Source organism: Telopea speciosissima, chromosome 7, assembly GCF_018873765.1.
Source record: "Telopea speciosissima isolate NSW1024214 ecotype Mountain lineage chromosome 7, Tspe_v1, whole genome shotgun sequence".
Classification (NCBI taxonomy): Eukaryota; Viridiplantae; Streptophyta; class Magnoliopsida; order Proteales; family Proteaceae; genus Telopea; species Telopea speciosissima.
In genome coordinates this window covers 66,960,636-66,984,724 of record NC_057922.1, presented here as the reverse complement: position 1 = coordinate 66,984,724, position 24,089 = coordinate 66,960,636, and the positions used below count along the sequence as shown (strand labels likewise).

The window sequence follows — 24,089 nt, the reverse complement described above, 5'->3', positions numbered from 1 at the left end:
GGTGCACGCCTCCCTATAGACGAGCTAAATTCGTATAAGTGAGAGTAGGGGAAGTAATATGTTCCGAATAAGAAGTGGGTATGTAATTGATTTAGACTTGATTGCAACTTGGGCCTGAAAACCCCGAAACTCGCCCCAATTTTTGCTGGACTTGGGCTGGGATTTTCAACCAGTGGGTCGGGCTTGACCTAAGAAATCTCAACCCAAAGTCGGGCCAACCTTAGTTAGTAAATCGGGTTAGGCTTTAGCAGGTCCTGATTTTAAGCGTATAATACTCCGTCGTATTTTCCGTATTTTTATAAAAAACAGCGTTTTTAAGCAACACGTATTTATTGTATAATGCGTATTATTTTTTAAAAAAAATTATCCAAAAGATTAGAATTTAGGGAAGCGATTTCACTTTCCCTTTCGTCCCTTTCGATTTCGTTGAACATCCAACCGTAGCGAGGCAAAAGTAGCCGCCCTCCATCTCCAATCATCCTCGCCATCTCCGTTCAACAAAGCGGCACTTAAGTCTTGTACTCTCCTCTTGTTTCTCTGGTCTTTCAACTTGCTCATGTCATTTTCGGACAATCTACATTCATTTCTTGTAGATTATTGATATTTTGGTATGTTAAATGATAATCTTAGAGATGTTATATAGCATATTATATTATTGTGTTTATTTTAGTTAATAAAATCATGATATTATTTTGTTTATTAGGTGGTGAATGCATGTTATATAATGAATATATGTCTGTTTTTTAAAGTATTATTGCCGTCTATGCCGTATTATATCCGTATTAAACGTCGTACCGTATTATTACCGTATGCATTTTATGAAGCCGGATTTTTGAAAAGTATTATTACCGTCTAATCCGTTTAACTGCCGTACGTATCCGTTCCCGTTCAATTGCCGTTCCCGAACTTACTAACTAAGGGCCAACCTGAGTAAGGGTTGAGGCTTTGAGTTGGGCAAGGCCTGACCAAGCCCAACATGCAAGAGTACTTTGCGTGTATATAACACCATACCTAAATGTGTTGTACTTGATTTCGGCTTGGAATGCACCTTGGGCCTGAAAACCATGAAGCTCGCTCAAATTTTTCTGGACGGGCTGGGATTTTCAAACAATGGGTCGGGCTTGACCTCAGAAATCTCAACTAAAAGTTGGGACAAGCTGGGTGTTGGTTGAGGCTTTGTCAGCCAATTAACCATCTCATGTGACTCTCTCTCCATATTTATATGAACTGACTTCGACGAAACAGTGAGCCACTTGCTCCTTGTTGCATTCCCCTTGCCTCTGCTTCTTATGAATTTCTTTTATAGCCATAGTCTATGAAAATTCTCCCAAAATCCTCCTTGGATGTCTCTTGTATCGGCCCCTTACTTACAGCCAAGGCACTCTTTATTTGGTTGAAGCTTGATAAACCTTAGGTTGCCAGTTGATGAGTTCATTCAGAAAAAAAAATGAATCTCATTCGCGTTAAGATGCAACCTTTGCTTGATGCCCCACTTCTTTTGTCAAGGCTTTCTAAATCATGGTTACAGCTATCAAGGGATCTTGTATGAGACGACAAGAGTAGATAGTAGTCTTGTATTGGTAGGCTTAGGTGGAGCACGTTTGGCCCTGTCGGCCCAAGCCTGCGCTGAGATACACTGGCCCTAGGGCGGGTCAGGGCCGATAATTTTTAGCCTTGAGTCAAGGTCGAGGCTTTGGGCTAAGCCCGGCCCAGCCCAACCCGCCCTGTCTTCTTCTTCTTCTTCTCCCCGGTCTGGCCTAGCCCCGTCTCCCTTCCCTAAAAAAGTTGGACTAAAAATTCATATTTCATCGTCGATCAGCATGATGCATAATGTTGAAGACTGAGATTGACAAGGAGCTATATCATGAATTTCCACTATCCAGTGACTTATAATTTCAATTTCAAATGTTCCTCTCGAATTCTGATATGATATCTCAAAACTTATGATGTTCAATATGTATTAGGGTGGGCATGAAGTGCATAGATCTTTTTACCAGATGTTGGAGTGCCAATATTTTTCATTTATAATTGATAAAATCCTTTATTTGAGTTAGCAAGTTCTAATCATTTATAATTGATAAAATCCTTTATTTGAGTTAGCAAGTTCTAATCAATCAACTAATCTAGTGGCTTAGCCAGTTCAAAGGGTCCAGATCAATACTACTCATTCCTAAGGTTGTTCACTATCCACACCAATAAGGGTCATCCTGGCCCAACCCTGAGGGTGGGTCAGAGTTGGATTTTCAAGTCTTGAGTCAGGATCGGGCCGGGGTTGGGCCTAGTTAAGGGGACTAAGGGTTGAACTGGGGTTTTATAAACCCTGGCCCAACCTGACCCTGCTGCAGCCCTAGCTAAGCTGCTGACACTACTTTTGAATGGACTTGATAATTTTCTTCTTAGCTATTTTGGTAAAACAAAAAATAGAACCCATTAACAAAAAGAAAACTATACAACAATACAAGCCTCCAATGGTAAGGAAGAAAAAAAGTCACTCCGAAAGAAAACAAACCAAGAAGTAGACTAAGACTTTCTTTGGTAATCCTTTTTATTTGGGGAAGGTATTTGTTGAAATATTTTCTTCCATCAACTCCATCAAATAAGGGGTGTAGGGGTTTTTATGTCATTTTGGATTGACACTTATGCTAATCTGAGTGCATTTAATGCAATTCGTGCACATACATTGTTGTGCATGAAAACTTTTGCCTTTTTTATTTTTATGTTTTTTATACAAATATTTTTGCATGTGTTTGAATCGTTTGATATCATTTATGAACTTTATTTCCATTTAAATAAAATCAAAATAATACAAAAATCATAATAGGGTCAAGATCCATTTATCTATTATGATAAAAAAGAATTTATTTTTATCTATTTATACGGACACTTTAAAGAACGAATGCTCATAAATCTTAAAATTGAGGAGTAAAATAGACTTTTGCTTTTGTAATTAGAAAGGCAAGCCACTCCCCCTTTTGTCCTCTTAGTTTTTTTGTCTTCGTTTTCTTGCAATCGATCTTACAAATCCCCCTCCCCCGACCCCCACCCCCACCCCACACACCCACACCCACACCCAAATTGGAAGGACTCAAGGTTAAGTTGCAATGGGGACAAATCCCAACCCTCCATGGGATGTGGGATCTATGCCCCATGGAGGGTTCAGATTTGTCCCCATCGTCCCTAAGTGAGAAGCAAATCCGGACTCCTCCCACTCCCCGGATCTTTATACTGTCAAGTCCGATGCACCTAAAAGGTATATCGAACAATGCACATGCACTTGGAAGAGTGTTTAAACAAAACAACTTCAAGGTGCACGCCCGATGCACCTTTTTGCAACCTCGGTGCACCGGACCTGGGGTGATAAAAATTCGCCCCCCAACCCCCAACAAATCACCCCGTTTTGCAACCTCGCCCCCACCGTGTCTATGACAGTTACATGGATAAATTCCACACAGAGCATACATTCTGAATGGGAAGTTGCAACTATCCAATAAACATGGCGGAGATGGAGAAATATTCAAAACGGTTGGTCAACACAATAACAGGTTGGTGTCTGACATAATTAATTAAAGAGAAATTCTAGCTAATAATTATGAGGAAAAGGGATTTTGTATGTTAGGTTCTCTCTCTGTGGGAGCGTGGCCATGCACCATTGTGGGGACCAATGAAAGAGCACGAGCAAGCATCAAAAGTGGTGGCAATTTTACTTTTCGTGAGGGTGGGGCCGGTATTTCGCCCCCTTCGTCTGGACGCAGTTTACACGCTTCCTCTAAGAGTTCTTTTCCCTCAGTTGATTATTAGATTGTCTAAAGCCTAATGATAGTTAAAGACTAATTAATAATAATACTCTATTAATCTTAAGGAAGAAGCATCTCACATTCTCACCGTCCCATTTCCCACTCGGAGCCTTGTCTCGTCCTCTCCACTACCGGTCCTTACCGCGTCAGTTTAGTTCTATAAAATATCAAAAATCCAATTATAAGCTGTGTTAACAGTGTAATTAATTAGTTTTTAAAAATATTCAGATCGAAAGACTCCAAAAACCTCTTAAGACACAGGCAGGGTGTTAGACTGTGTGTCCGAATACACACGGCCGTTGAATATGCGATACACACTGTGTCACGCTACAGAGGGGAGCCCAACGCCACGGGCCTGTGCCTATATAAATTAAGGAATGGAATGAAATGCAATGGGTATCAACCTACCATCTATGCATTGAATTGTTATCTACAACCCAAAGAAGAAAGGACAAAGAAGAAGAAAGAAGAAAGAAGAAAGCAGAAAGCAGAAAGCAGAAAGCTTTTGTGAACACTACTAAACAGGGACAGGTACATCCCCCAAAATCACATTTTCCGAGTTAGGGTCGGAAAGGATTAGGAAAAACCAAAAGAAAACCAGAGAAGTAGTAGTTATAGAGATTGCGAAGAAAGACAAGAGCTAGGTCAGTATAATTCAAAGAGAAGGATGGATACCATCAAATCCTTCAAGGGTTACGGTAAGGTGGACGCGATCGAGGATCAAGCGTTCCGCCGTAAGACCCGCAAGCGTATGATCATCGTTGCCGTCTCCGTCATAGTCTTGCTCAGTGTCATCATTGCAGCCATCGTTGGTGTCGCTGTACACAATACCAATCAGGATGACGGGAAGGCGACCTCGTCATCCCCCATGAACCTCGCCAATTCCATCAAAGCCGTGTGCAGCGTCACCCAGTACCCCAATTCCTGCTTCTCTTCCCTCTCTTCGCTGGAGACCAAGGCAGCCACCAACAAGGCAGCAGATCCAGAGGAACTGTTCAAGCTGTCCATGGAAGCCGCGGTGAACGAGCTCTCGAAGCTGTCGACGTTACCGGACAAACTCATAGCCAGGACCAATGACGTCCGAGACAAGGCGGCGCTCCTCGATTGCCAGAGCCTCTACCAAGAAGCCATCGACCAGCTCAACACCTCCATCTCTTCAATGCAATTAGATGGAAATGGGCAGTTGCTGTCGGCGTCGAAGATCGACGATATGAAAACGTGGCTGAGCGCGTCTCTGACAGACTTACAGACGTGCTTAGACGGTCTGGAGGAGACCAACTCGACGGCATTGGAGGAGGTGAGGAAGGCGATGCAGAATCCCACGGAACTCACCAGCAACAGCCTCGCTATTGTCTCTAAGATCTTAGCTCTTCTCCAAGACTTCGACCTACCCATCCACCGCCGGCGACGGAAACTTCTCGGATTTGGATTCGAATTCCCAGAGTGGGTCGGGCCCGCCGACCGCAAGCTACTTCATCAAGAACAGAACGGGGGGACCACCAAAGCCAACGTAACGGTAGCCAATGACGGGACAGGGAATTTCAGTACCATAACGGAAGCAGTGGCAACCATTCCCAAGAAGAGTGAAACGAGATTCCTGATCTACGTCAAGCAAGGGGTGTACGAGGAGAACGTAGTACTTGACAAGTCCACATGGAACGTCATGATGTACGGTGATGGAAAGGCTAAGACAATCATCTCCGGTAACCTCAGCTTTGTCGGGGGGACCCCCACTTTCGCCACCGCAACTTTCGGTAAGTCCTCCGCCCTCTACCAAGTCACATCTCTCTTTTCTTTTTTTTCTTTTTTTTAACGCACCAAATAACACCTGACTCCTCTTAAAATTCTCATCTGATGAACATGAATTTTCCAAGTCAGCTTTCTTCGTTTTTTTTTTTTTTTTCCCACTTTAGGTTTTCTTCTTCTTCTTCTTCTTCTTCTTAATATAAGTTTCCATGTGAAATGGTGGACCGACCCCGACCGAGTTGGTGCATTTGTCGTCACTGGGCTTCCATGCATCAGTTCCAAATGAAATGGTATCGCGGGCTAATTAATTCCCCATTTTCACTGGCTTATGGATGGAGACGCCTAAGGGCTAATTTTAGAGCTTCAAATGCATATCCGTGTGTACCCGTCTTGTCCAAATCTTTGATTTCTACTCATTAAGTCTAGTCAAGAGCTTGAGCCGAATTGAATTAATTGGGTAATGTTAGTGTTTGAATTACATTGGACCCGTTTGGGTATAAGGGGGAGGGGGGTATCGGATTAGGATATCAATATAAAGTCATAAAGAGGAGTAACATGCAGGTGGACCCGGGGTGGGGAGAGTATAGGATCAGAAGTTTGAAAAACACAAAAAGAGTAGGATTAGGTGGAGGAGACAAAGATAAATTCCATAAAATATAGAAAAGAGTAACATGCTGGTGGGCCCCCGAGGTCCTTGGAGTCCGGGGTTACCTTTACCCAACCTGTCTTGTCATGTGATATTTTATCCAAAAAAAGGTCTTGTAATGTGATATATATTACAAATTATCAAATGTTTTAATAATTAAAAAGAAAAAGTAAATATATATCGGCATCATCCAGATAGACATATACGTTTTTTTTATTTTTTTTTATTTTTGTAAAAATATACTTTTTATTTTCTTGATAGATGATAGATGATAGATGATAGATGATAGATGATAGATGTTAGATAGATACATACACATATCTTATGAGGTCAGGGACACGCTAGCATTCTAATTAAATTATGCTAATTAGGAGAACCATCACAGCAAGCAACTGAGTGAGTGAGAGAGTGACCCACCAATTCAAAAGTCCCAAGGAATCGAAAGAATCCGATAAACACGGCGTGATCATCGCCATTAGCCGGTTCCCAATGACATTGCCACGCGGACTTAACTGCATAGTCTCTCTCTCTCTCTCATTTTATTTTTTTGCGGCTCTTTCCTTATAACGTGTGGACAGGACACATATGAGATCCCTCATTTGCCGGTGGTTGAAATTTCCGTCCCCATTCCACAGGTGGTGACGACAAATTAACAGACCTTTGTTTTTGGTTCAACAAATTAACATACCTTCCTTAAAATTGAAACTAACTAACAAGCTAGCTAGGGCTTAGGGTTGAGTAGGTAGGGGCGTAGGACTTAGGACATAGAGATAGATATATATGAGAGAGAGACCCCACCCAAGGTTCTAAACAAAATCGGTAATTAATTACTACCAAACAAATTAAACCTATCTGCAACGTATTCCAAAATTGTATGAGAGGATTAAATATCCCATCTTCCAGTGTTGGGCGTCATGTACTCATGTGGGCACGATCTGCCACTTGTCAAAGATTCGAAACCAAACAAAACCAAACTAAAGGCTTTTTTTTTCAAACCTATAATAATAAGAGACTGATAGATTACTGACTTAAATCAAACTTTTAGTCTGTCGCTACCCTAAATTTAAATATTTCATAAGTGTCTTCCTTTACTGACACATACATGCTTTAATGCAGCTGTGGTCGGGAAGGGGTTCTTTATGAAGGACATTGGAATTCGGAACACGGCCGGGGCGGAAAACCACCAGGCCGTCGCCCTGAGATCGGGTTCGGACTTGTCGGTGTTCTACAGGTGTTCCTTTGACGGGTTCCAGGACACCCTCTACGCCCACTCCAACCGTCAGTTCTACAGAGACTGCGACATCACCGGGACCATTGACTTCATCTTCGGCAACGCCGCCGTAGTCTTCCAGAAGTGCAACATCCAGCCCAGGCAACCCATGGCGAACCAGTTCAACACAATCACGGCCCAGGGCAAGACTGACCAAAACCAGAACACAGGCATCTCCATCCAGCGGTGTAACATCTACGCCCTAGACAACGTCACAGCCACCACCTACTTGGGGCGCCCCTGGAAGAATTACTCCACCACCGTCATCATGCAGTCTGATATCGCCGCCGTCGTAGACCCTACCGGATGGACCCCTTGGATCCCCAACACCCTACCTCTCTCCACCATCTACTACGCGGAGTATTCCAACACAGGGCCCGGTTCGACCCTGGACAAGCGAGTTAAATGGGAGGGCTACAAGTCCAACATCACATACGAACAGGCTTCCAAGTTCACCGTCACTTCCTTCATCCATGGCTCCGACTGGTTGCCCCAAACCACCGTCGCTTATGATGGCTCCTTACAATAAATGAAGGACACGCAAAAATCCAAACTTCATCAACACATGGAAATGATGGATTCAAGGTGAGATTTTAAGTCAAGGTTTCACCGGTTTATTTGTAACATTCATTCCAATTAAATGTGATTACATTTAGTAGATTTGGGCTTGTTTCCTATAGTATTTGTTGGATAGCTTATGAGTTTAAAGTTAATTGAAACATAGTCCAATGATTAAGCAGTCTAATTTTTTTTATATTTTTTTTTTTGATGAAAACAAGAGAAAATATATTAACTAGAAAACATGGATGTCCATACAAGCATTCCATGCCAAGTTTGTAACCACAGCCGCACTAAAGTTGTAAGTGCTAAGCCGATAATATACATCTTGGGTTAGATTCGAAATCCGTAATAGTTTAGGAAATAAGTGTCATGGCCATTGGTATTTGGTTGGAGATGGAATAGATTCAGTGATCCAACGATTATCACACCAAATTTCCTTAATCTGCAACCCAATACAGGCAGCCTGGCTCAACCCCTTAAGGATCCCAAAAATATAGGTATCCAAATCCTCTGTACATAGTAGCTTTCCTACATCAAAAAACTTAAATTTGCTATCAACCAAAAAGAGATAGGCCCATCATTCAGCCTCAGTCAATCCAGGTGAACTGAATCCTGCACAGATTAAGATAGGAAAATCATAACTAGGCAAAGCAAACAAAGGGGGCTACAAAGGGAGGACAATGTTAGACACAAAAACATTCTGAGGGTGACTACAGTGAAATGCATCCAATTTTAGGTCAACAAGCCATTGAGAAACAACCTGTAGAATCCTTGAAGGATTAGGCTGTATTGAATCAACCGTTAATCTATTTCTACATGACCAGATATAATAGCAATTTATAATAAAAAGGCTAAAAAACCATACCAACGGAGTTTTATCAGTCCGAAAGTGTAAATAAAAGAAACAACAGAAATTGTTAATAGTATCAAAATCCAGAAAATTAGGCCTTAGTCCCAATGGTCCTGTTGCCCAGATACGTTTAACCCAATCACAAGAAAGGAATAGTTGTCATAGAGTTTTAACACCATTTCCACAGAAAGCACATGTCGAGTCAATCTGGCTCCATTTCGATAAAATATCCTTGGTAGGGAGTCCTGTATTGAGCAAACGCCAAAAGAAAACTTTAAACTTAGGATGAATTGGAAGTTTCCAAAAAAAATTTCAGCAACCAACAGAATTATCAGATCTTGCAGTAGAATAAGAAAGTAAATGCCTTACAGCAAGTTTAGTGGAGAAAAGTCCTGAATTTGATTTAGGACAGAACCATTGATCATTAGAATTAGAAAATCTAATAGATTGGATGTGAGGAACAATACTTGGGGGGACACTGTGATTGATGAGATCATTGTTCCAGTTAGAGGCATCTTTAAAATGATAAACAGTCAGTAATTTAGAGTTTGTGGACAGAGTATTGAAGATCAATGTAGCAAGATTATCAGAGAGAGAAGGGATCCATTTATCATACCAGAAAGAAGTAGTGCGTCCATTATCAATGCGCTTACACACCAAGCTTTGCAAAATTGGGGTCATCTGTGTAATGCTATTCCACGTCCAAGAGCCCTTCTTGCGCCTAGTACTAGGATCATTGTTCCAGTCTAATTAGATACAACCGATGTGGGATAAATGAGATTGTGACATTCCACCACACTCCACAGGCCCGGTGCTCACGCAGGGTCCTGGTCGAATACTATCATACCGACGTCACCACCCGAGCCACACGATTGCACCTGAAAGACGTGGTGCTAGCTTTGATACCACTGATACGATCTTGGAAGAACTCAACCCTATAAACCGGCTTACAAGGTGAGGAAACCTAAGAACTTATCAATCCACATTAAGTTTCTCATACAATCGATGTGGGAAAAATGAGATCTTAACAGTCTCAATGGTTAGGTATAGACACATTTATATTTGGTCCTATTGGATTCATTTTGAACAATAGATGATTATAACGAATTCAAGAGAGAGAGAGAGAGAGAGAGAGGATACTCTCCACCAAGCTTAATTTAGTCAAAATTAGATGGTGTGAACTATGTAGGAAATAACAGACAACAGAACTCTTATGGGATTGTTAATGTCACACCCCCATCCCAAAAGGAAGTAAAATACAATAAAAGGGGATGTGACTAGGATGACACATGTCACCCCACACTGTCAGGATCTCGATTACAGTGTATTGAATCATAGTCAGGACTAATATAATTATCACAAATATACTAGTAAACGGAAACAGAGAAATATTACATTCCTAAGGTGAAACAGAACAGCGGAAGCGTTAAATAACAGTTTCATAATGTTCATCTGCCTAGTGTTAGGTTATACAGTAATCCAATGATTCTTTAAATGTTCAACACATAATTATCAAAATATAACATGTACAAGTATAATGAAAAACTCAAAAGAAACAGAAATAAATCTCAGAATCAGAATGCCCATAGGCACAGTCATCACATGGACTCCCGTCACCATGTTCCTCTGTCAACGGCTCTGGGTCCACCACACCCACAGAATCATACTCAAACGAGTGAACATCCAGGTTTGCCACAAATCCATCATCTGCAGCCATATCTAAAAAGGTGTGCACAAAGGGGGTAAGCTCCACTGAGCCAAATGAGGGGATGGGGAACATACAAGCAATACCATATAGTCCATGATGCATGAATTATTAACCAGTTATCCACCTACCAAGCATAACTAAGTCACTAGGTACTTGCTACTGCAACAGCTCAGGAAACATCACGGATCACTTATCTTATCACCGTCGATACAACCTCAATTGTTACAAGGGAGCTCGTGCTGGTAGAAGCCACTCGCCACCCAGAGGCAAACCCCGATAACCAATGATCTCACCTGACCTGGCCTCGTATCACTCCTCAGGCACCACAGGTAGCATTGGTTACCCAACATCTAAACCCCTGTTGGTAAGGGTCGTAGCAAGGGGATCAAAAATCTTAACCATTCTATATGAACTATCGTGTCGAGAGGTATTCCGGCACATGACGTCCCATACCATCTTGTACCGGGTACCAGCACAACACGGTGCATGACAGACCATATAATAGCACTAACAGTATGATGCAACATGATACTATCGTATCGAGAGGTATTCCGGCACATGACATCCTATACCATCTTGTACCGGGTACCAGCACGACACGGCGCATAACAGACCAATTATAAGCATGATGAAGACATTAACAAGCCACATCCATAACGCATATATTCGTAATTTCCACAAATATAGTTATAAAAATGCAAGAATGAGTATGCATGAGAAATGACATACAAGCATAACATAATGCAAAACACTCCCAAATTAAGTCAAATCCCAACCCCACTCACTTATTTGTTCACGATCCGTTACTAAGGTTTGTTGCCGTTCAACGTAACTTAAGTTCCACCTTGCGAGTAATATAGCCTAGAGAAGCGTAACAAAGAGAGTTATGTGAGGTAAGAGGGGTCCCGAAGTCTAGGCTTAAAGATAACACAATAGAGTACATGTGGACTCTTGAGTGGAGGCACAGTGTCTGGGTTCACCCCGGGCAAAATACTCTAAAAACCCAAGACTGGACTCTTGGGTGGATCCTGGCCTGAGTCCACCTGCAAGCAGATGCAGGTGGACTCTGGTTGTGGTTTCTGGTCTGAGTCCACCACAGGATCCAGCTCCTGCAGAATCCAAATTTCACCACAAGCAAGCTCCCGAACCCGATTTCTCTTGGGTTTCAGCTTACAAGGACTCGGGGAAAAGGTCTATAAGCCACCTAGGGTCATAATACCCTACCCTTATCATAGGGTTGTTGGGTTCAAAGGGTAATTCTATCAAAACCCCAAATCTAGGGTTTCTCCACCAAGAACCCTAAATCAAAAAATCAGAATCCACAAAAGGGAAGAAGGTAAACTCAAGGCTAACTTCAAGCCTCCAAGTAGGGAAATACTAATCCAAAAGCATCTTTGGGTTCCAAATGGAACCCTAGGTCCAAAACCCCCAACCTTAAAATGCTTCATCTCAAAACCTAAAAGAAATTCAAGAAGAGAGAAAGAGATAGGTTCAAGAACCTACCTTGCCAAGATGAAGACTCCTAAGGATAAAGTGTTCAAGCCCAAGATTTCTCAATTCCCTTCTTCTCCTTTTTTCTCTTTTTTTCCTTTCTCTCTACACCTCCACGATTTTATTAGGTTTAGATGAGTTAGAGGTTTGTTAGTGGGTGCTTAGTGGTTTTGTAAGTAGATAGATGGATTACACATGGCTTAGTGAGTGGAGCATGAGACTAATCCACAAAATTCCAAAATCCCTAATTAGTCTCTAGTGGGTCCCTAAGATATTTGTGGCCTATGAGTGGATAGTTGGATTAATCCACATAACTCCAAAACCCTTATTTATCTCTAGTGGGTTCCTAAGATATTTGTGGCTTATGAGTGGGTAGTTGGATTAATCCACATAACTCCAAAACCTTTATTTATCTCTAGTGGGTTCCTAAGATATTTATAGACCCCACACTAAAATATAAAAAGAGATGATGGGGCCCACGACACCTGACTCACAATAAATATATGACAGGTGTGGACTCACCACCGGGTCCAGCTCAGGGTCCAGCTCACCTAAAATAGGTAAACCTAAGGCAATAAATCCTTGGGCTTGGCCCACCTTTCGAGGGTTACCAAGGGAAACAAACTACTTCATAAACAAGTTTAGAACGTACCCAAAAATAGTTCATTTTCCCCATCAATGATTGATTTCCGGAATCTCGAAGAGCTTTCTTACTTCGACATTCACTTCACCAGGACTCGTCGTGTCAATGTGACAAGACACCAAGTGCTCTCTTCGGTACTCCTCACTCTTGGGACTGGTGCTTGGAGGGTAGTCCATGAAGTCTTCGTCTACGAGTTTCCCCCACTCCCGATTGAGAAACCTTTCCTCAACCGCCAAACCAGTGAATCGGTCAAAGATCTTATAACTTAGTTTGACCACCATTACGAACAGCTCACCGGCATAGACGTCGGCTCCAGCTACGTGGCACAAAATATCATTATTAAAAGATGATCTCGGGTGCAGGGTCTAACAGTGAATGATCATTTAATTGAAAAAAATTCTGGGATATTACTGTCTACGTTTCCTGCATAGGTACCACAGAAGTTGTAGATGACTAAAAGCATGAATTTTCATACAAGTTTGAAACATCCCATGGGACATTTACAGTGAGTTAAGAGGAAGAAGAGTTCCAGAGCGCAACGGAGAAGAAGGGTTTGGGTTTTGATTGCAGAGCAACGGAGAAGAAGGGAGTTGGATTTGGCGAGTTAGGTTTTTTCGCATAGGATTTGGGAATTTAGGGGTAACAGTAGTTTGGAGGTTGGTATTGGCTCTAAACTAAAACCGGGGAGGGTGGGTTTTTTGGCTGGTTGTCTTCTAATTTGAAATTAGAGGTCTATAATCGTTAGATATAAAGGCTTCCACGTGGTGAGTTCAGCATTGTGCACATGCAGATGAGCCAAATCCACTGTGAGATGTTGTTTGTCTACGCTAGAACTTGGAAAGAAAGGGATAAACTTGTCTATAAAACTTGACGTTGTAAAGAGCATTATCATTGCAAAATCTTAAACTGACCCATAGTCCTCTCACATTCTCCTTCTTCGAGGGTGCTACTTGATACAATCGATTAAACTACAACGTGGTACATAATGCTGGGATTGTGTGGATGCATTTGTCAACAGTAGATATTGTAAAGAACATGTTAATATTAAGCTTGTCTATTGAATAATAGACATTGGCATTGGGAAATCTCAACTAGACCCATAACCCTTTCATATTCATCCCCCCATCTTCGCGGGCGTTTCTTGATTCAACTGAGTATGATAGTGTTGTGAATATAGCCGTTTTCTAGCTGTTGGAATTGGGTGTATGTATATATATATTGTAATGTGTGTGTGTGTGTGTGTGTGTGTTAAGGTATGAATGAAATCTTATTCTGTCACCGTGGATGTAGGTATTTTACCGAACCACGTTAAACACTCTGTGTTCACTTCTTATTCTAAATTCTATAGATAGCATTGCCTCTGAGATATCTTTGTTTTCCTCCATTATTGTTGGTAAAGCAATGTCAATTCGGTGGTCAGGCATCCTACAAGCCATTGAGGAGAGTTGGGATCATCTTGTGATTGAGTCTGACAACAAGGTTCTGGTCACTACTCTCAATTGCAAGCACCCCTCTCCGCCAGTTTCGATGGCACCTGTATAATCCAAGACATCATTCACATTGCGTCCATGCTATTTTGCTTCTGATCAAGAGAGGGGGGGGGAATAAATTGGTTGATTCCCTTGCCAAGACAGGCTTGGTCTGTAATGTATAGGATTGTTTGGCCCTTTTCCACTCCATGTTTTCTTAAAACTTGCAATTCGAAATCCACGTGTACGTTACATTTTCAATTCAACAGTAACATTATGTTTATCCAAAAAAAAAAAAAAAAAAAGATATAGTAGCGTTCAGATTATGGCTTGTGGACGAGAAGAAAATTCTTAGGACCATTGTAATATATGTGCATGAGATATACACTGATGGACTAATATATCTCTGTATAATAATCTTATAGACTATGGTATTCTAGGATTTAGCATAATTTTCACTGGAATTATCGTTTGTTGATCTACACAATAGTGATAGTAGGGGTGTCAACCGGTCGGGCTCGGTCGGGCCTTAACGGGTTTTACCAATTTCCCCTTGCATTATGACCGCCCGTTTAACTAATCGGGCTTAGATTGGGCAGGCGTAGTGCTGTTTATAATCGGTCGTTCTATTTCTAGGCTTTAATCAGGCTAAATGGGCCTTAGATGGCTAAAGACAGGTAAGTGAACAGTTTAACTCTAAACGGGTTCAATACGGGCCATGACAGAAACCGTTTTTTTTAATATTATTTTTAGGATTGCAAGGGTCAACCAATGTTTAATTCGTTGGCCCATTACATTGAAAATCATTGGTTTATTGAGCCATGGAGATGGTTAGGGCTTTTAGTTGATTTTGATTTTGTGCCCAAGGGAAAAAGGAGTCATGGAGGGTTTTGGGGTTAGAAAAGTAATTCAAACGGGCCTAAAGGGTCCGGTTTAGTCGAGCTCGTAATCAGTTGGGCCGATTGGGCGACCATCGGGTAAGGGCCTCGCATCGGGAATGACCGATTATAATCGGCTCGAGCTTGAGCCTGTCACGTTTATTAAACAGGCGGGGTCAATTCGGACTTTAATCAGTTATGCTCGGTCGGGAGTGCCGGTGCGGGCCTAAAATTGACACCCCTAAGTGAAACGGCCTTGCCCAGACTTTGGGCATGATCCAGTTCTAACTATTTCATGGTTGATTCAATAATGCTGTGTTTGTGGTGAGCACATTGGGAGTTCTACTTCTACCTAGCTAGGGATGGCATTGGAACTAGGTTAGAACAGGAGACCCACCCCAACCTGCAGGGTTTCCCCTCCTGGATTTCCTTGTAAAATTAATTAAGGCAGAAGTTCTCTGTGCAGCAGCGCAAGCTGCGCCCAGACACATGGACTGCCCATTTAGGGGGGTAGGGTGATCATTTCATCCACCCTCATGTGTCTGGGTACAACCTGCACTGCTGCACAGAGAACATTTGACCAATTAATTATTACTATGCATGTTTGAGGCAGGGCCAGATTGAGCAATATCTTAAATGGGGCAGTGTTGGGTTTCGCTTAACTTGCTGTCCCACTCCACCCGTACTTTTAAGTTTTAAGGTTGGGCCTGACTGTTAAAAACAAAAACTCTAAATTGAGTTGGGTTGGGTTCGGGATAATGCTTTAGCTAATTCATAAAATCCCGAGATAAGGCCCACAAGAAAACCCAAGCTTTTCTTTTTGGGAAAGAGAACGCTACTTGGGTGTATACGGTGCACTGCCCCTGTGTCCAAACACAGGGGCCCATGAAATGACAGCCGCATTAGCAGAAATTTTTGCTTTTCCCTGGGGATGCAGCGGTCATGTTGCATGCCCTTGTCTTGATGCAGGGACAACGTACCGCACACCCAGGTTGGATTTTTTCTCCCTTTCTTTTATTACAAAGTTGGGAGAGAGCTCCCCATGCTACCGGTGTGAGGAGGAATCTGTACACCACAACATTCGGTGCTTTAAAAAAGATATCATCCACATGAGATCTACATTATCAAGTGAGGAAAAATAACAAAAAACATCATGAAAGAGAGAAACTACTCACTGGCGACGTGGCAATCTTTTTCCCCTAGAAAGTTATACTAACTTATTACCATGGTTCCCTTTCATGCCAATACCGGCGTGGTGACCTTTACAAGTTTACAACTTACTCTTTTTACCAGCAATTGATCAACAATTAGGTGTATCCATGTTATAAAAGGCTCTTCACCAATCTCATTAGTCAAATTTCAATTTCAATAGAAAATGAGAAATACTAAATGGGTTTAAAAGTACAAACATGTCAATAACATATATTTATTTATTTATTTATTAGAGGATTATGGTATACAAGATTATATACTCATATATGGGCTGAGAAATCACCAGTTTAAGGGATACAAGATTCACTACATTTTAGACCCACCCGTCCACCATTTCATGCAACATGGAAATAAGAGCTCTACGATCAACTCAACCACTGGAGAAGAGTGATCGTCAGCTCAGCCATTGCTTGCCTTTGCTTCTTTGCTAAACCGAAGCTTCCAGGAATGGGGCCTAGAGACCAATATCAACTGAACTCTAGCTTCAGTGAATGGTTTGCGAGGGGAAGATCTAGTGTTGGTTGAGACTGCCACAACGGCTTTGGGGTTTTGAATCTATGGCCAAGAAACAATCCCTTTGATGATGGCATTGCTGCTAGGGTTTTGAGATGTGAAATCCTTAGGTAGGTGTTTATGTCTAAGGCTCTCTCATAGCTCTCAGAGCTAAAGAAGCCCAACCCCATCTCTCTCTCTCATGTTATCTGATGCAATGAGTGTACTCCATGATTAGGAATATGAGGGATTTTAGTTCCATATTGATCGGGTAGTGTGCAGTTGTTGGTATATGATATTGAAAATGACCTTTCCACCCTGAAACCTGGGTTTTTGAGTTGTGTGTCATTAAATGATATCAGATGGGTTGTCCATGTACCAATCATGTAGGTGACATGGCTCAAAGCGGGAGGGGAGGGGAGTGGGAGTTGATACAATGAATGCACTACATAGCCTGAAATAGAAGGGGTTCTAGTCCCATATTGGTTGGATATTGTGCGCTTGTTGAGCATATGACCGGATATCATCAATATCTCTCTCTAGACTCATATTTCTCGATTTTGTTTATATATATATATATATATAAAAGTCTTTTTTCATGTTACTGTGATTGAAATAGTTAACCTCCATTTCAACAAATTAATCCTTTCCACTTACTTTTCTTCTAAATCTCAAAGGAGAAAAGAAAAATTAGAGAAGAGATTTAGGTTTAGTAAGTGGAGAGGACCCTGATATTGAATTAACTAGTGGAATTTTCTATCTTTTAAATTTGAAAAGGCTAATAATTAGTCTGGCAAAAGGTTAATTAGAGGTGCTGACAAAGTCTTGGGTTGGGGCAAAGAAACCATGCATCATATATATAAAAGAGAGGGTGAGAGTGAGAGTGGGGTGTAGAAAAAGAAAAAGAAGAAGAAGAAGAAGAAGAAGAAAAGGGAACGAGTGGCAAAGGAACATCGATTGCTTTAAAGTGGGAAGCTAGCAAGAACGATCCCCACCGGGGACCAGCAATTTGTTTTGTCCAGCTAGCTATCCTATCAATCTAATAAAGAAAGGCAAAAAAAGCTCACCTCACCGACACTAATTAATTGCTTGTACGTGTTCAGCTGCCCTCATATTTCTTTCATAGATCGAGGTGGTGGTTTCTCCGGTCGATCTGTGGAGGATTGTGGGAACGTGTTTCAACTCTGACAAGAAGATGCAATATACTTAGTCATATATCCTTCTTAATTTATCGTTTTATTCTGAATCATGCTAGCGCTTGTCGTGGCCTTCTATTTTCGGATTCCATCAGCTACAGATGACTAACGTGCGATTCATCAAAATGGGGTGATATTCAGACACAACTTTCCCAGAAGGGGCCAAGGCGGCGCGCGCAGGCCGGCAAAATTTTCTTGGTTTTGGGTTTGTTATTCGGACACTTTTGTCTTCTCGCGTCCGCCAATTAGCTTAGGTATGTCTATTCCTTAGGGGATCGATGTGGAATTATTGTTTGTATCAGATAGCTCTTTCTAAGTGGTTTTACTTTACTCGATTAAAATAACTCATTCTCAAAAATAGGTCTATAACATTAGAGAACATAACATAATATATACTCACATTCAAACCCTTATGGGACCAATATGAAACTATGATACATAATACCAACGTTTGTGATCATACATCATGACTGATCAGCTAAAACTTCTCTTCTTGCACTATTATAATTCATGAACCATATAAATGAAAGGGGAAGGTTTTCATACAAGATTGTGTAAGCCATGTATGTGAGAGGGTTTCTGACATCATGATTTTTGCCTTTATCCTTAATGTTAGCCACAAACTTTTTTTTGTTTTCGGGTAACATAACCACAAAATTGATCTCCAGGATTTCACCAAACAAATAAAAAAAAAACCTGATCTCTAGGAAGGCACGCTCGCCCGTCCGACTTATAGATATTATCCCTTCCCTTCACTCCCTCATTATAATGTCATCTTCTTGCGCTTTTCTCCCTCATTATGTGACTCTCTCTCTCTCTCTCTCTCTCTCTCTCTCTCTCTCTCTCTCTCTGGTCATTGTTCATTGTTGGCATTTACGTCATCGTTTAATTATGAATTATATATTGAAAAGATAGAGAGTAAGATGTATGACAATCCCATTGTGTGGGGTCATTTGTAGTCACTCAGAAGAGAGAAAACCATTTCTTCATATCTGACTCGCATGAAATCTTCTTAGTTGGTCTCTGAAACAGAGTTTTAATAATCGATCTCGGCCAATACTAATCTAGATTGGTCCGTATCAGTTTGGATTGGATAGATTTATTTATATTTTTTAAAAATATATATATATATATCATAATTTTTTACATTTTTACCTTTGTCTATAATGATCCATTGATATGGAATCGATCAGGAATCGATATCGTCTTCATTAATACCGATTCCTCAAACCATGCTCTCAAGTGGAAGACCAAAAATTGAAACATACCGAAGAATTGATTCAACATGTTGATAATCTAGAGGTAGTGTCATATTTGAAGCAAAAAAAAAGAGGTTCACTAGGAGACACTCAAGTCTATGCTTGGCTAAGGAGGAAGTATCACCGTGTTAGGTTTGCCCTTTACTTGTTCTCTTAGTCATATGGAAAATCTGATGCCCCTTTGAAGATTGCAATGTGAGCTCATTATCACTTTTTGGGATGATCCAATTTTGATTAGTAGTACTTGGGTTGTTTTTGTTCCTATTGTCTTATTCTTTGTTCGTTTGGGCCTAGTCTCTCTTGATGACATCTTTGTTCTGTATTTTTCTTTTGGGAAATAGTTTTCTGTTCGAGAGTGTGGTCTACGCCAGCAATCCCATGTGTCTATATCTGTCCTCCTCAAAATAAAGGGGCAGAGATGTCTTTTTAAATGGAAAGAAGAGAGATAGACTCATAGGAGTGCTGGCTTTTCTTTTTTGTCTTTCCTTTTGAGGGTTTTAATATATTTATTAATGAGTCTTTCCCTCCACCCATGGTGAATGAGATCCCATTCACCATGAGATGGGAGAGGGTATCGAAAAGATATTTTGGAATCTTCTATGGATTTGCCTAGTAGATCAGCCACTGCCCCAATCCCCCCTTTAAGCAAAAAAAAAAAAAAACCTCACAGCCCACTTTCTCGCGTTTCCCACCACCCTCTAGCTTAGACAATATATATGGTGATTCCTTTTCCATGCTCAATCAGGCAATCACTGTCTTCCTTAAAGTGATAGGTGATAGGGAGAGAAATGGGATGACAATTGACCCGAAGAAAATTCTGCCTAGCTAAATTATCACTCATCATGTTCGGTCAAGGAACGTACGGTAGCTTCTCCCTATTATATAATAAGTCTTGAGTCTTCTAATATTTCCTATCCTTTTCCAGCCCAGCCCAGCCCAGCCCAGCCCAGCCCATGTAACGGAACCAACGAAGAATATATATTCTTCTGCTTGTTTAAGCCGCTGGTTGGAGATCGGATGGTTGGTTGGGCCTTGAAACTTGAAAGGGATCTTCTCTGGGCCCCTCCTCTCCTCTCCTTTCCTCTCTCCGAAGCACAGTTTTAAGTTTTAAATGCATAAAAATTGCACTCTCTCTACACTATATTAATTAATTGCCACCACCAGATTATTAATAAAATTTTCCTTTTTCTTCTCTGCAGTTGTAGTACGTGTAAATTTGAATCAACATCAAATACTAGAAAGGGAGATTGTTGCTTGATTTTGTACCTTTTTCACCAGTGTGGGTGCCAATGAGAGTGTAAGTAGGTGCATAATCATTGATTGAATATTTTTTTTATTTCAAGAAGAGTTAAACGATAATTTTACACACTCATATGTCTAGATACAGGAACCATAGAACTAAACAGATACTATATATAATTATGCATCCAGCGTAGCTGAGCATGGAGGTCCGTTCGACAAAATATAAATATGGTCCTTTGATCGAAGACCCACGAAAGAGACATATCTTATGCAGATACACATAACAAGTGGTCCTGGATCCATCTGCCTCACTTAAGAGAATAGACTGCTAACCTAACCTACCGTCACTACTTCACCCCCCGCTATAAATTAATTACAATCTCCAACATATGTCTCATGTTCTAGTGGCCACATAGAGAGAGAGAGAGAGAGAGAGAGAGCAATAAGTGAGGTTTCTATCTATTAGTAGTACTGGCTAGTAGTCCTTTTTTCTTAATTCCTTCTTCTTCTTCTGGGGTTGGCTTTGTCAGCAATTGTCTATCTTTTAATAATGTTTGTCATTGCTGGCAGGATGCACAAGTACTGGCTTGTACTTGGACTGTTAGTGTGGGCGACTGTAGGACTACTGCCCATGTCATGGGGCTTTGCTGCTGATCATGAACACGAACACCAACCTCAAAGCCAAGGGAAGAACTATGGAGAGCAGCATGTCCAGAACGAGTGTGGCTTCACTAGATACCCTAAGCTCTGCGTTGAAACCTTATTAGGGCATCGAAATGCCCATGACACGGCATATGCCCTACTGGAAAAAACTATAGATGAGACCGAGACCGAGACCACCAAGCTCTCCAACTCCACCGCTACACATCTTCCAAACAACCAACTTGGTGCTGCTGATCAGACCCTAACACCCCAACAAAATCCTCATCAGCGTCTTGCTATGTCTGTAGGTACTACGGATAATCCCACACTTACTATTAAGTGATCCTAATTATGTGTACTTATTATGCTCTTTATTTAAATAATTCTTTTGGGTTTAATAATAATAATAATTATGAGTCTAATCTAATTCGGTTAACACCGACAGACACACCACGTACGTGGAACATGGAGTAATCACACAAATTAAGTTAATTAATTAAAACGCCGTCCGTGTTTGCTGTGGACGCAGGGTACTGTGTTGAGGTGATGGACATGTCCCTCAAACGACTCAACCAATCCCTAATAGCTCTGAGAAACTCGCGTATCAAAAACAAGCACGACATTCAAACATGGTTGAGTGCTGTGATAACCTTTCAGCAAGCTTGCAAAGACTCGGCGGAAGCCTCCTCCTCGTCTTCTTTATTATCTTCTTCCTCTTCGTCTTCGTCGTGGAACTTATTGATGGATCAGATTTCCAAAAGGATGGACTACTTGTCTCGGTTGGCAAGCAACTCACTGGCGCTTGTCAATCGCATTATAAAACCACCAACACAATCAATAAGCGCGAAAGCAAATATAAATATAAGGAGAAGCGGCCGCCGCCTCTGTCATTCGGCTTCTGAGAAATTTGATCCTTTCCATTTCCCAGGTTGGGTATCCCCCAAAGATCGTAAGCTACTGCAGAGCCGCACTGGTTCTGGTTCTGGTTCTGGTTCCGCTGCAATGAAGGCCAATGCTGTGGTGGCAAAGGATGGAACAGGTAATTTCATGAGCGTAAACGAAGCAATCAGTGCAGCTACTGGGGGGCGGTACGTCATCTACGTGAAGGCCGGGGTCTATAAGGAGAAGATCCACACCAATAAAGACGGTATAACCTTGATTGGTGATGGCAAATATTCCACCATTATTGTCGGAGACAATAGTGTCGCTGCCGGCAATTCTCTATCAGCCACGGCCACATTTGGTAAACTATTCTCTCTCACCTCCACATTTGGTAATTCAAATACCTTTTTAGGTTTTAATATTTTTTAAATACTTTTTTTTTTTTTTTTTTTAAAGACTAAATTATCCTTTAAGATACCATTTCCTTCGCTGCTAACCTTATAGCAAGAACATACCTACTACTACTACAAGGGTAACAACAAAATTTTGTCCATTATTCATGAGAACATATATGTACCATGTAATAACGAGTGTAGCTCAGCTTCGGACGAGAACCATTCTTGTACAACCTGAGCTACACAGATGGAATCCAAAAATAGGTAGGTCCCACTCTTGGATTCCATCGGTACGGCTCAGACCTATACATTCTCGTACGAGAACCCTGAGCTAGCCTGAGGAAAAACTATGGATCATCGACGTGGCCGGGTAATCTTCGCAAATTATGATGTTGACTGTTCCAAACGGATGGACAGGTCAAAGATCTAAATTGAAACCCATGTCTCTTTGACATTAAATTTAATCATTTGCCCCATGCACCCCCTTAGGGCCTGGACTCGGTTCAGGTTCGTATACATACGAGAACATTCTCGTATGCTAGTCATCCAGATAGAATCCACTACTCCTCTAGATTCCATCTAGAAAGCTCGAAGGCGTACAACAATGATCTCGTAGGTGAACATGAGCTGGCCTCCCAAGAAACAGGAAACAGGATACCTTGAGTCGACTTATTCACAAAATTTGAGTATCAGAACTGCCAATTGGTATATTTGATGTCTAAATGATTATTTCATATAAACGAGTATCCCATGATCCCATCTCAAATCCATTTTAACTTTTTCTTTTCCGGTTCTCAGTTCTCACACTGACACTAAAATCTCTCTCAAGTAAAGGGTTAAAATAGTAGTTTTAGGTTTTTTTTTCGCCTGCATTGGATTTAACCCTTTTTTTTCCCTCCTTTATCCGATTAATATATTAATTATATTGGGGGCAGCAATTAGTGGTGATGGATTCATCGCAAGAGATATCGGAATCCATAACACGGCGGGGCCGGAAGCAGAACAAGCGGTGGCGTTGAATATCGCTTCGGATCGGTCGGTGCTGTACAGGTGTAGCATCGCTGGGTACCAAGACAGTCTATACGCGCTGGCCTTCCGCCAGTTCTACAGGGAGTGCGACATTCAAGGCTCAATCGACTTCATCTTCGGCAACGCCGCTGCCGTCTTCCAGAGCTGCAATATGGTGCTGCGCCGCCCTCACTCCGGAGGCTACAACACCATCCTGGCCAATGGCAGGTCCGACCCTGGCCAGAACACCGGCTTCTCCGTTCAGAGCTCTAGGATCGTTCCTTCTGCTGACTTTGTCCGGGGGACGAAAGCGTACCTTGGGAGACCATGGAAGCAGTACTCGAGATCGGTGGTTATGCAGTCCAGCATCGACGGCGCTATCGCCGCCACAGGTTGGGTGGAGTGGTCGGGTGGGTTCGCCCTCAAGACTCTCTACTTTGCGGAGTACCAGAACATGGGGCCCGGCGCCGGCACTTCCCAAAGGGTGCGATGGCCTGGCTTTCATCTCATCTCCACTGCGGACGCACTTCATTTTACGGTCGCCAATTTCATCGGAGGCACCTCTTGGCTGCCTCCTACTGGTGTCACTTTCGTCTCCGGTCTTTAAATAGTACTGACGGAGGACGAAATTTTGCTGTTACACTTGTAGGAAGAATGTTCCTGCTATCTTGCTGACAGCCAAGGACATGGGATCTTAAAAGGTGT

General features: G+C 41.7%; 1 protein-coding gene across 2 annotated transcripts; it reads left to right on the top strand.

Annotated features, from left to right (window-relative positions):
- Positions 1-4,453: 4,453 nt before the first annotated feature.
- Positions 4,454-23,997, top strand: LOC122668868 (pectinesterase 3). Of its 2 annotated transcripts, XM_043865424.1 has the most exons (3): positions 4,454-5,548; positions 14,675-14,681; positions 23,319-23,997. In XM_043865424.1, the coding sequence occupies exons 1-3, from the start codon at positions 4,462-4,464 to the stop codon at positions 23,989-23,991; spliced, it is 1,767 nt and encodes a 588-aa protein (XP_043721359.1). In that variant the 5' UTR covers positions 4,454-4,461; the 3' UTR covers positions 23,992-23,997. The 2 variants fall into 2 exon arrangements, with proteins under 2 accessions (XP_043721359.1, XP_043721358.1); XM_043865423.1 differs by lacking the exons at positions 14,675-14,681; positions 23,319-23,997 and adding an exon at positions 7,303-8,006.
- Positions 23,998-24,089: the final 92 nt, after the last annotated feature.

Coding starts and splice junctions, on each gene's coding strand:
- LOC122668868 (XM_043865423.1), top strand. CDS start 4,462: ATGGATACCATCAAATCCTTCAAGGGTTACGGTAAGGTGGACGCGATC. Junction 5,549..7,302: donor TTTCGCCACCGCAACTTTCG/GTAAGTCCTCCG, acceptor GCTTTAATGCAG/CTGTGGTCGGGAAGGGGTTC.